A 14136-nucleotide genomic window follows, 5' to 3' on the forward strand; every position below is an offset into this window, starting at 1 on the left:
GCAGAAGAAAATATGGGAGGCACTTTGAATTATTCATAATTTTTAATTTGTTCATTTTGATCCCTCTGATTTATGTACACATTTGAAATTTCTGAGGAAAAAAGCTAAAAATAAATACCTGAAAATCCTTTCCCAAATCCACAATATTTTGGGATTTTATCTTCAGCTGAAAAAGCAAAAAAAAAAACATATATACATATATATATATATAAATATAAAACAATAAATGTTGAATAACACACAGAAAACCGAAAAGACTAGGAGTAGAGTCTGACCCAGGTCTGGCTTCGTCTCACAACAAGTAGCGATTTTCGGTTGAATGCTAAACTAATGTTTTTTCCCATTATAAGATAATGTTGACAAATGTTGGGATACAAAGGCAATAAAAGGGACAAATTATCCCATGCTAGTTGGACGCTCAATCCCACAGTTATACTTATGGGTTTGAGCCCTTTTCTTGAATCATTTTAATTTGCCTCCAACTGTGCTCTATGATACTGGTCAGTCTCGACAAGTGAACTGCATGAACTGATGCTCTGAAAATAGATTTACCTCCCCCAAAGGCCTGTGGTACCCCCGAGGTGTTCACCACACTTAACATTAATAAATGTTGCACCTCTATATAAATAAATGTATGTACCTCAAATCAGCAAATCAAGGCTGTAGATGTAGGAACGTGATGATAAAGTATTTTCTTTCACCAGTGTTAACAAAATGTAAAAATATGGGAGTTTGAAGGAGAAATGACCTTAACTGAAGATGACGTTTATAATTGGCATGTATACAAAGGTCTAATAATGAGTGCAGATGAAGAGCACAAACCCCTTTCCAAAGTGGCTCACCTTTGCAGTAACCTCTCGATCACACCAGATACGAAATGAAGCCTTGTGATTTATGTGCTTGTCGCAGTTCGATACCAATTAGAATCTGATATACCGTAAATGCAGCTTTTAACAAACAATATTAGCTGATTAGGTTTCTTGAAGGATATTTTAAGTTCATTCAATCTGCACAGTTACCTCCTTGCCTTTTTCTTTCTTTCAACTTTCCTTCACCCTCCTGCCTCATTCTGTTCAATGACAGGCAGCATGCCGGGGCTCCGTTCCCCTGAAGAACGTTTCTCATTACACATTCAACACCATGTTTGTGCTATGTACAAGCAAACCATCACAGTGTGTTGAAGCAAAACCTTTTTACATGGCTCGTTCCGGTAAGATAGTTATCCCCTAATATGGTTGTAAAATTACCCGTTCTGGCCTCAATTTCTTTAAAAACATTTACCTGATTAATTGGTGGGGGTGTGAGGCTATTCGGTATTATGGTGCACCTTCTGTTCATGAAGATCATTTATATTCCTCCAGCTTGTGACCCTTTAAGAAAACATGTTTCCTTAGGGAATGTCTTGGACACCGTTTGCCTTGAATATAAATGAGTGTTTTGTGAAATCACGGTGGTCGTACTCTTGTACACCTTCCAGCCGCAAAATATACATTTTATCCTCCGGTCCAGAAGCAGGGAGGCACGTTTCATAAGGCTGGCGTGAAGACCCATCACTCTCTTCAAATCAAAATCAAAATAAGGCCGGTGTGAAAGCCCATCACTATCTCCACATCAAGCAACAGCACCTTCCGTCGAGAAAGACGGAAATGTCAGCATTAAGTGTATTTAAGCCTCTGGGTAAAAGAAATCAATTACAATCTTTTTCTCTGTGGTCAATCTTCAAAAAATACTCTATCATTGATATCTACATTATATGACACACAACAAGGACATACATGAGCACACACACATATGGGCAAATCCAATCACACTACAAGGTATGAGGATTTTGCTTGAGGAGCTGAGATTAAGGGACGTGAACGATGCTGTGAGATTGAAATTGTAGACGGAATGGTGTGAAACAGAGTGAGAGTGGTCACAGATGAGTGAACTGAGAGAGACATGAGGCAAAGGGAGGGAGAGGAGGAGATGTGGGACGGATGACAAGAAGAGAAAGATTGGACTTCGGTGAACCTTCGCCTTAATCTTTTTTTTTTTTACATCTTCGCTTGACATCTTCTGTCATTAAATTAACAAATGAATTAAAATAGAACTTAAATGATAAAATTCCAATTTGAAATGCAAATGAAAATATGAAATACATTATTTTTCTCTTGCGTTTCTGTATTTTCTCAAACTGACATATTATGTAATCCTGTGTGTGTGTGTGTGTGTGTGTGTGTGTGTGTACCCTGATTCTCCCTGAAAAATGGTGCCTGTTTGCACTTGTTCACGTTTATGAATCTTCACATATACACACACGCACATACTGTATATACATATATATATATACATATATATATATATATATATATATATTAGACCGTCGTGAGACAGGTTAGTTTTACCCTACTGATGATGTGTTGTTGCAACAGTAATCCTGCTCTGCTACGTACGAAAGAATAAAACAAGAACAACAATAAAAAAGTATAGCACATGGTTTTAAAAGTTTGTAATTACCCTCGTTATTGATAACTCACCTGTTTTGCCTAAAATTTTGACATGCTATAAGACAATATATGAAATATGATGCTGAGTAAGACGGGTTCACATTTGTCATATCTTTGAAATTGGGAAATATTTGATCAGAATCCCACTTTTGTTGAATAAACTATGCAAATACATGACGTGAAAGTGACAGCTGTGATGGAGATCAGGACCAACTGCAACAAATACCCTCAAAACTGTGACTGTGTGACTATGTGACTGTGTAAGTGAAGAAAAGTCCACAGTATCATCTGCTGTTACACCCTGACTCATCCCGTCTTGCATTTCAAACTATCCTGAGTAAGTAAACGATGAAGTTATCCTGTGTACGTTACTGCTTTAGTGGCGTACAAAACACATGAACCGTGGATAGTCAGTAAATACAACCGCAAGCATGAATCAAATCGATTTAGTTCCTGGTAACATTTGATGCATACGAATAAAAATAACACCTCGGCAGAATCTTAAAGTGCATTAACACAATCACTTGCTTGCTACTGGTTGAAGATGGGGAATGCACTGTGACTGACAAAACCTCATGTTAAACTGAAACCATAAGTTAGTTTAAGTACGTTTCTCTTCAAGGAAATATAAAGGTTCCTGTGGTCATTGCTCCCTGTCTTTCAAACACATTCTGAAGTGTTTTATTATACTATTCAGACCGATGAGGTTGGGAAAAGCAATGAATGGAAGTACACTTATAATCTAGGAGGGTGACAGAAACAAACAACAATAGGTCAACAGGGGAGGAGGTTTAAGTTGTGCTGCTTTCAATCATGCTTCATTGCTTTTAAAATATGATGAATCAGATGGGAGATATAATAAAACATGAGGTCAGGCATCCAAATGCCAGAAATATTTGAGTAATCCATTTCATCAATAAATGATTTCAGCTGGAGGTCTTGGGGGCCATACCCTCTCGCTGAAGGTTTTTAAGCAATTTCTACACATTTTAAAGCCATTTTAGCTATATTTTATACAAGAACATCATGAGACCTGGAATAAATCTTACATACTTAATGAATACAAGTTACACAGGCACATCACATTTCTTGAAAAAACTGCACAGGTGTCTTGCTGATCTTATTAATCTTATTCCCAATTTTAACCCCTCACTGTGACTTTTCTTTGAAGTCATTCCCAGTGAAATTTGTTCTTGACATCTTTGTTAATATCCGACGCTGAAGCGTCTTGGTCTTGTATTAAAAACTTCATATTTCCGCGGACAATACTGCCAACTATACTTGCACATGCACTGTTCTACACTAACGCCCGAAGGTTTTTTTTCCAGTTAAACCTGAGTACCACATCAGCTACAGTCTAACGCTGCATTGTTTTCTCACTATTTTACTGATATCACAGGTTTAGACAGAGAAAGGCGATGTGGAGCAGTGAACAGTATATTGCAGAGACTCGTAACACCCATCTCTCAAATAACAACATACTGCTGTTGGGATGATTTAGGTTTAAGAACATTATCCTCCACAATTATTCATGTGGTATGGGTTCATTTTAACTCTCATGATTCATTTTTTGACAGAAACCTCTAAGCATTGTAAGGGGAATGTGTGCATTTGAGAGATACTGTTTTAACGCCAGTCTGTTAAGCCACTATTTGAGTTTTTTTTGCACTTGTTTTCAGTACAAATTAACATTATAGTTCAAGACTGCACCTGCAGGAGTTTGTTCCTCGTGCTAATATATTATTACATTTCTTTGCCAGCAGCAAGATACCTTGACTTTAATTTCTCCATATAAAACTTGATTGGCTATTGGCAGACTGTCAAAACATTATTACATATTTTAAATAAACAAGAAGATGATCTGAGGAAGGATGGGCATACACATAAAAAGAGAAGACTGAGGGGGGGGGGGGGGGGGGGGGGGTGATAATGAGATGGTAATGAGACAGATGAGCTCCAACACAACTCCGGTCCCTCAGGTGAGCCCTTCTCATTAACTTGTCTGAAGACAGGGAACAGAATGACAAGCACAACGAGTGAATATCAAACACAAAGCTGGCCAGAAAAAGCGGAAGGAACATAGGCATAAGGGTAGGCGGAAATTAAAAAGGGTGTTAGGGGACAAAAAAAAAAAAAGAAGAAAAACAACGCATGAATGAATGAAGGCAAACAAATAAAAAGAGAGATGGGAACTGCAACATGATAAGATTATTCTTATCTGGTTGGTCCAATTATAGGCGTTTGCGTTTCAATTTAATGAGCTCAACTCCAAATATAATTAGGTGTATACTAAAACTGCAAACAAGATCTGGACTAATGCAGGATATTGCAGGCTGCTAGATGTTTCACCTACAAACTGAACCCGTTTAGAAACCTGCACACTGGTGGAGACAAAGTCAAATAAAACCGACGCAAAGAAACGCACCAGAAAATCTCATTAATAAACTATTTTGACTGACGCGTCAGTAAAGTCGCTAAAACTAAGCGACAAATCTCCTGGCTTGAGATGAAAGAAGGAAATAGTATTAGCAAAGGAGTTTAAAAGAAATATTTCTTTCCCGTAGCTATTTTAACCTGGAATATGAGCTGGCTCTGAAGGAGAGTGTGTTACAGCTGGGCTTGAGTTAGTGATTGGCACATGTAAGATAAATCCATAATGAAACACGTTGTCATTATCGGGGTGGGGCCTCGATTCCCAAAGGGCTGGGAAAAAAATGATCGAGGCGAGAATTTAACTGGGTAAACATGTTCGAATGCTCACTGTGTGTCATTTGCCAGTGAGTGCGATGGCTTTAATATCCCGAGCCCAATGATTTGGTACAGACTTACTTGCTGGCATAGTCGGAGGGAATTACTTTCCTTTCCACCTCAAGCTGCTACTTAGAGCTTGCACACGTGTCCCTCAGAGTGTAACATGTTGTACCTCGAGCCCAAAGCAATCAGCCTGAAGCAGGACAGATGCCAGCATAGAGCTGGGTTTGATCTCTAATAACTAAAATCACTTTCCACTCAGTTAATTTACCAAACATCACAAATGTGCAACATTTTTGAGCAATTTTTAATATTATGCATCCAATAGCTTACACTTATAAATGACATCATCAACTTTTTTTTTAAATGGGTCCTTGCAAAGAGAGCAATACACACCCACACACAAACACATTTCTATATATTATCATTATTTTTTTGCTCTGCCAGCACAATCTTGGTGGAGAGATGCGGTTCAGTCGCTGCGGTAGATTGAATGCAATTGTTCCCCTCGGTTAAAGTCCGCAAAATTCATTTCGACTTCCTCTCAAACAATAGAGAGTTCCTACTTTGCAATTCTTATTTCAACGCAACTTGATATGCGATTCGATTGGTAACCGGTGCTAAAGGAAGGGTATTAAAACGTTAGCGGAGCACTGGGAAATCCATTAAAGATGAAAGTCGAGTCGAATTTTTGCCAGAAAAATGGATAAAACACTGGCAGAGGCCAAGCTACAGATTTTCTTTAAGCATTATATTTCTTTTGTACCTCAACTGAAAGAAAAAAAATATGAAGCTGTAAAAAGATTGTGCACAGTTATACCACACTAACGAATAGGATCAGAATGTAAAGATTAATGATGGAATAACTTGAAAGCTGGTTATCTATATCTTTAAAGACCAGTGACCAGCAAATCAGGTATGGAATCTTTCCCTGAGGCGACTGGCAATGAAGAAAAGGACAGATGATGTTTGCAAATGTGTGACCACTTAGCAAACTGTCCTTTCGTATGGGCTCAATGAGAATGACAGAAAGACATGTAAATTGGAAAAACTTGAAAACAGAAGAGAAAAGACGATATCCTCTGTTGAAAGACTTATACAATGTCTCAAAGTAAGTTATATTGCTTAGCCCGCCATGTTCAGGGACTTAGAGTGATGCAAAAATGATCTAATTCTGCACTTCAGAAATCAGAATTACTGAACTGATGTTTACCGGATAAATATGTAATATTAATACACTGTGTTAGTTGTAGTTGAGGCCCCGTAGTAGTGTGGATACTGCACAGGCCTGAGTAAAGAGTTTCCCCACGGGAAGCATGGGTAAGGATGGGGTTAATCATTGTCACAGAGCAGCAGTAGCATGTGACGAAGAGTGCACAGACCACCAAACCAACCCAAAATGAAAGGTTGGGTAATGACAGTTACTACTTTTTACTATAGTTCACTTCATTATGAGGTTAATTTCCAGTTGCATTATCATCCACAACTAAAAAAGACTGAAAGAGCACGACAGAGCACAGCTATGCGCAAAACATGCAATGAAGAATTTGGAAAATCACCGAAGCAAGTGAAGTCTATAGTGTCACCTGAACGTGTAGCTGTGTTGATTTCATTTTATAAGCATTTATAACTCTGTTGATTGATGTAATTACGAAAATCAGCTTCGGTTGAAAATGAATTGAAATGCTTCCTGTATCAAATACTAGAATGCGTTGCATTTAATTGATTCACAAGACAAAAGCGAAGAAAAACACAGAATTCATCTCACCTTAAACTCCGTCTCGATGTTGGCCAGTCGAGCCAGTTCGTTGCTCAGCTCGAGGGCGGTCAGCACAGGATCTTCACTGCTGAGTGACAGGTAAGCCGCACTGGCCAGACCCTTGTACGCATTCATCCTGGATCGCGAGTGGCTGAACGAATCCTTCTTCTGTTTCTCCACGCACTCCAAACATTTACAGAAATAGTCATGGGGCCTCTCAATGCGAGCCCCCTTCGACAAGAGGATGTGGACGATCTCGTACTCCTGGCAGTGGGCAGCCAGAATGACGGGCGTGACGTCATGGGAAAACCGTGTTCCATCTTCGTCGTACGCGTAAAAGTCATCGTCACGCATCTCCTGCTCCAGAGGGCTCAAGTCCAGCCGAAGACCCCCACCGAAAGCGGGATGGGCGAGAATGGCTTCAACAATTCGAACGTAACCTTTGGAAATAGCCAGTAGCAGCCCATCCCCGATCCGGGCTAAACCGTCCTTCTTCAGCAGCAGCTCAGTCACCTCCAGATGCTCGTTCCCCACTGCCAGTTGCAAAGCATTCTGGCCCATGTAGTCCACGCAGTTGAAGTTCAGGGTTTTGGACTCCTCCAGCATTTTGCGAACCACAGGAATGTTTCCGTATTCGGCAGCATCCATAAACCGCTCCTCCTCGGCAGTGAGGGCCGAGCCACGCTCGTTGAACATGTAGGCTGGGCCTCGCACCGCCTGGCGACGCCCCTTCTCCCTCAGCGTGGTGTGCCGCCGATGCATGGCTTCCACCCTGGAGACAGCAGAGACAGGGAGAACCAGTGAAATGAGGAACAGTTGATTGTCATAATAGAGGCGAGAGGACATGTACGAAACAGAGTGAGGGGCACCAAAGTGGACAACAGAAATAGAAATGGTACAGGCAAGAAGAAAAGACAGCATCGTTAGTTCCATCCAACTTCCTATGGTGTTTTAAGGAAAACATAGTCATTAGTGTCTCCTCCTGTGCATGTCTGCTGCGGACAGGGTTGACTCAAACACAATCAACAGTGCTTAACGCAGGCTTCTCTCCTGAGCTCATAGAAAGCATCACCAAGACATCAGTGATGTATCCTGGCTCGATCAATGAACTGCAGCCAGGGTCAAAGCATCGCTGAGTGGCCATCTCAGGTCAATAGCTGTGATTGGCAAGTCGGAGATGAGGCTGTCAGTTTAATTGGCCCGGGCATGACAAACTCACACAACACAAGGGAGGTCATCTTAAATGACTCTTCGACCGTTGCTGACTGTGCCTTTACCGGTCATCGCTTGCCTAACTACAGGCGTGGACATGTACCTTGAGCTCTAAACAAACACCTTCATTATCATTGCATATTCAAATGTGACATCTTGTAAACTGCACGAAACATTATCACTCTTGTTGATTCAATTGCATTTTAAAAACACAGAAATCTGCCATATGATGATCTCTGACTGTTGTATGCTTCAATACACTGAACTAATCACTGGGGAGGGAAAAAAAAAACCCTTCAAGGTCACCAGAAAACATCTGGAAAGCTTTGAAATGAAAATAAGGAAGGGAAAATCAGGAGTGGACTTGGCGAATAAGTTATTGACCAGTACAGATCGATTTTCCACGTTGAAATAACCAATTCAGACACGAGATTTAATTTAGAAAAGGCTAATATGATAGTGTGTCACTCAGCGCCTAATCAGAACAGTCCTGATTGAGTGGGCTGAAGGAAATCTCATCGACTCGTGAACTTACACCATAATCGGTTGGTCCTGTCTATATCAAATATTGATAAAAAAAAAATAATCAAAAAACATTATGTTAGTTAAATTTGTTGAAATCCTTTTAACTTGTGTGTCTGTGTGCATACGCAGATGTATATGTGTGCACAGCCAGGACATCGAAGGAAAAGGTTAACATGAAGCACTCTCCCCATCAAAGAATGTGGAACAGAGAAGATGAAGAGAACACATCAAGGCAAATCTTGTGGATGTGTGTATGGAGCAACCACAGAAAGGTGGAGTTAAGAGATACTTCTGATTCAAGGTTGCAAAGGCTCTGTAGCATTTGATTTTTCAACTTATACAATCAGCTGTGCACGCCTTGGGCATCAATCAATTGGGAAAGGAGTGAAGGGCCCTTTCTCTCTAGCGCACACACACGTATAGAAGGGGGATCCAATATACATTATTTGTAAAATGTAATGCATACCAAGCATACCAATGCCACAGCCCTACAGCCATCCCTGTGAAGCTTATTATTGTGTTTGCTTAGAAAGAAGAATGTTGTTTTCTTAGGCCACCGTTTGTGTGGTACAGTGGCTTATGACTGTTTCCCACAGCCTCCTACCTCCATGCGCACAGAATCACTCCATTCACCTATGTTTTATAACATTTTATCCAACTAGGGGGCTTGTGCCAATCCCAGCTGACTATAGAGGCCAGCAGCCCATCACAGGGCAATTGCAGAGAGACCGACGACCACACACACTCAAATACACACCTACAGGTATTTTTTCGAGTAACCAATCAACCTCAAATGGGTATTTGTTGGATGTGACAGGAGACTCGGAAATCTGCGTCACATTGCAAGACATGGGCACACAGAAAGAACCCCAAGCCTGGCTCCAAACTGACGTCACTCTTCCTATGAGGCCAAAGTGACAGTCACACACAGTGTGTGGTTGCACCATCACTCCCGCACACATATTTGTTTGCATTAGAGGGATTCCTCATGAATGGATGAACAAATCTGGCTGCCAGGCCATTTAGATAACTTCCAGATACCAGGTAATGAATCGCCATTTTCCATCCCTCTCTATCCGCCTCCCCATCCATCTTTGACTGTTTGTGATTCAGATCTTAAATACAATTTACTTGCATCATTTCTATGCAGAATTAAAGTCACGTGGACAGGCAGAGGCAGACACAATGGAGGTGGCTCGACAGACAGGAACGACGTCTGTGTATGTCGGACAGACCATCAGGAAAAATAAATAAGAGGATAGTTATGAATGTGCACTCATTTGTCCACTGTGTGATTGTATTTATGCATCATTTATCAGTTTAATGATTTGGCGGAAGAACTCACCACATGGCAGTATTGGGATGAAGTTGGCGTTGCAATCAAACACATGCTTCACGCTCCAGTGAATTCCGGCCTTTTTTATAGGAGCCTCTCACTCACACACAAACAAGACACCTTCAAATGTATTAAGTTTTTTTTTCTACACAAGGACCTGACATATGCACATCTATTTCGGACATCCTCTGTATTGATTGCTTATTGCTTTGATTTATATGTTGCTTTAACATCTATTTTTCCACTTGGTTCTTTTTATTTCTTTTCTTCTCCTGTGATGTTGTTTGGTATGGTTTAAGTTCATCTATGTGTCAATGTTCATTCGTGCACAATGTTTTGTACAATATGTTTATATAGGGTATAGACCCTATCCCTAACTTCTGTTTCAAGATATGAATTATAAGAACAGGCCGAGAAAAACTGTACATTAGTTGAAATGTCTGTGACAAACAAACAAGGCAAAAATGACAACATTGGACCTCAGGAGCCTCCCTGTGTGCCCATCTGCTAAGCTTTATTGTTGTGTACTGTCTTAACTGCCCATTTGCTTGTTACTACTCTCCTTTATCGGATCCTGAGCGAAGCAGGCGGTGAAGTGTATTGTCACTCCATCTGGAAGGGAGGTAGACTCAGTCTCACAGAATGGAAAATCAATGGGTTTTGATTCATAGTGAAATCACCAGTGATGGTAACCTTTTCACACTCAGTGATTTTGTGTTAATGGACTTCTCACTGCATTATTGTTTCTCAATCTTGAAACAGCACCGCATTTGAGCTTCCACTGAGTTAACTATGTTCAATGTTTCGGTCAGAGCCTGCCACAGATCACTCGGAGTGGCTGTCCAATCACAGAGCTCCCTCGCCTATTAACAACAGAAACTGTCAGAAGAAAGAGAAAGACCTTCTTGTCTCAGCACTGAATGTGATTCCAACACACCACCGGGGCATATTCTAAAATCTTCCCCTATTCAGCTCAAGTTCTCATTCTGACATTTAAAAAATTTAATTGGCTCCAGTTTAGATCACCAAGTTGTACAAGTTCAATCTGAATCAAAGTTTCACTAATTAAGTACATTTGGAAAGCCCGAACTTATGAAACCTCACACTTCGATGTTATATAAGCATTATAATGAGGTATATTTTCTTTTAAACCCAGAGAACTATGTTCAATGTGGAAAAAAAAAACTTGTCTGGAGTGGCAGCCATGTGAATATTGCTCATACATTTGTTGTATTAACTGTAAGTAGACAAGCAAAGAGTGATCGGACACCTTTTATAGATGTCCATTCTTCTTTTCTAGTGCTCTTCGAGAAGCACTAAATGTTATGGAGATCACTGCTTTAGTAAAATACCATAAAATGGATGTCAGTGTCGGTTTTGCAACGAGTTGCATAACCAGGTCTTATTTCCACACAATGTCCTCCTTTTCAGAGATGAACTTTAGGAGGTTGAACCAAGTCACTTCTAATCAGTGCCAAGCAATCAATTAGGTTGGGTCATTTACTGGTGAACCAGGGACAAGAGGAAAAGGAGAGGAACCAGCTCTGAAATCAAATAACGAGAATTGAGAGTGAGAAATGTGTTTCTGCTCAGCAGGAGTATGTGCAGAAATCATCTAATGAGTGACAACTTTATCAGTACCAAGACACAAGCAGAATATTTGAGAAGAGCTGAATTCTCAGCTCTCCCTTTGCCTTTATCAAATGCACACACGGGCTTCCTTTCAAGCAGTAAATTGCCAATTTTTAAGATCAAAGGTGAGTTTCTCACCGTAATTTAGTGGTAATGAGAAACAGACATGTCCCCTCTTCTCTGCACCCTCTTTCACACAAGACACACACATACATGGGAGGCCAATATTGAGCCAAGTCAGGCAGCAGTCAGAGCATACATGCTTCTCCTCCATGCCAGGCCTTTTAAGATGAACACTGAGGTATCAAAGTGGCAGACAAGGGAAGATCAAAGACCCAGGACTGAGGCCTGGCAGTCTCAGTTTCTCTTAGTCAAAGCTAAGCTGGCACTGCTACATGGACCTACATTAAGTGTCATCATATGTGTGCCACTTTGTCTCTGTCGATAGTTTCTACATGAAACCACTTCACTGGAATTGTGACAACCCAATGGCCTTGTGAGCCTTTATCTCAAAGTTATGCAAATACATTTATATGACATTTTATATTAATTATTTAGATAAATTATATTGGGGACCACTATATTATACACACACACACACACACACCTAGTGTTTTGTCATGCAGTAGGATCAATCAACATACCTTTTCTCAACAAATAACTGGGGAAAAAGACATTTAAAGTCATGTGTTCTTTCAAAAACACCTCGTCCATGTATATGGGGACTCACCACTTTACACAATCGGACACTTTCATCTTAACAGAGAATGGTGGGGACCCCACACAGCGCAGGTTGTGGTGAAAGCAAAGCAAAGCGGAACTCATGTAACCTTTAATTCATCTACAAAAGTGTGCAGTTCAGTCACCTTGTTGTAATCCAGAACAAATGTAATCCATAGCAGACTTTATAAAGCACATGACAATGACCTGTGGTCCATGCACAGGCTGGGTGCTGCTAAAAATTCTGGCTGCTTTATACTTTACAGAAGTGACCTCTACTTGTTGACATTCCAGGTGGATTATGTGCTCTTTATTTGATTCTCCTCCCTCAAAATAGGTTTGCCATTTATCCCTTTTTGCGTAACTGCAAAGTTCATAAATAAGCACCAGACCCTGAACAAGGCCGGTTCACTGGACAGGGGGAATTAAACTGTGGGCGTAATAATAACGAGAGACTCACGTTTGTCGGGATTCCGAGTTGAACTCGGTGTCTATGTGCTCTGCAGAGAAGTGGTTCCCGTGGTCCGCGAGCTCCGGGCCCCGCTGGAGTCTCTGTCCGCGGTGCTGAAAGCGCTCAGGGGTCGCCGCGCCGCGTCCTCTCCACTTGGGGAACTGGTCATCGTTGCGGTCGAGCGCCAAATCAAGCCGCACGTCCGGCCGCGAACACAGCGGAGAGCCGGCGTCCACTGCGCGCTGGGGGAACTTTGGCGGCGTGAAGTGCGTGGATACCTCGAGTTCCTGGTCCTCTGGAGAGGCGTGGAGACACTCCGGAGAGGCGAGGTAAGGCGGGTCCGTGTCCCCCAGAAGAGGAGAGGCGGAGGAGAAGAGGTCCAGGGGCCGCGGAGAGGAAGGTGATCCTCGGGGAAGACTGACGGACTGAGGCGGGGAGGGAGACTCGGAGAGATGCGCTCTCCCGCCGCTGTCGCTTTCCTCTCCCTCGTCACACATTTGGAGAGTTCCTGTGCACCATTTACTTTGAAATAAAGAAATGTGCCCGTGCGACAGGCATTTCACAGCGTGTGTCAAAGTTTCGAAAGGACAAGTTTCTTGTGAGCGGCGCAGCAGCGATGTGCACCAAGCCTCCACCTTGGCACGGGTGCGCGCTCGCCAATTAGAGCGCACCCGGAGTGCGCGCGCAGGAAGCCAACCTTTTACAAAATGGAAGAGATGAAGTGTCACCAGCTCAAAATAAATTGACTCACACTGACCAACGGACGCATTTACACTACAGTGCTCGAAGTGAAGTAAATAAATGTAGATGTACATTTTGAAAATGGCTTTAATGAACTTGGTGGAATCAGCGAATTTGAGTGATGGCCAACCCCAACAGTACTTATTCTGTTTTACCAAAACAAATAACCTCATGTTACAAACTGATTCTGCAAGTTTCATTAAGCTAATTAATACAACAGTGTCCTCAATTTCCAGTAAATGGACCTCTTCCTTTTGAAGTCGTGTTTCAAAGGAGAAGAGGGTTAAGAGAGACAGATAATTAAGGGGTTAATTAACATTCCCACCTGTTGTTGATCTTTGGTTGAAATCCAGGCAGCAAGATGTTGATAGTATAAGTGTTGAATAATATTGTGATCTATGGTAATAACAGCTCTTGTAGTTCAGGTAAAATAAGTGTTAATGTTAAATCCAGGAGGTCTTATTAGGTAAACTGCAGCTGTTGTCACACTTTATTTGTTTTGTTTTTTAATTAGTCACTA

At 41.3% G+C, this 14136-nt stretch overlaps 1 protein-coding gene across 1 annotated transcript in view; it reads right to left on the reverse strand.

Annotated features, from left to right (window-relative positions):
* trpc7b (transient receptor potential cation channel, subfamily C, member 7b) overlaps positions 1-13520 on the reverse strand; it is a 49355-nt gene extending 35835 nt beyond the window's left edge. The window contains exons 1-2 of the mRNA XM_080464907.1: positions 12885-13520; positions 7009-7771 (exon numbers count right to left, since the gene is read on the reverse strand). Coding sequence (XP_080321033.1) covers positions 7009-7771; positions 12885-13372 — 1251 coding nt within the window. The 5' untranslated portion in view covers positions 13373-13520. The remainder of the gene's footprint in view (positions 1-7008; positions 7772-12884) is intronic.
* Positions 13521-14136: the final 616 nt, after the last annotated feature.

The sequence above is a fragment of the Lipophrys pholis genome (assembly GCF_963383615.2).
Source record: "Lipophrys pholis genome assembly, chromosome: 6".
Taxonomy (NCBI): domain Eukaryota; kingdom Metazoa; phylum Chordata; class Actinopteri; order Blenniiformes; family Blenniidae; genus Lipophrys; species Lipophrys pholis.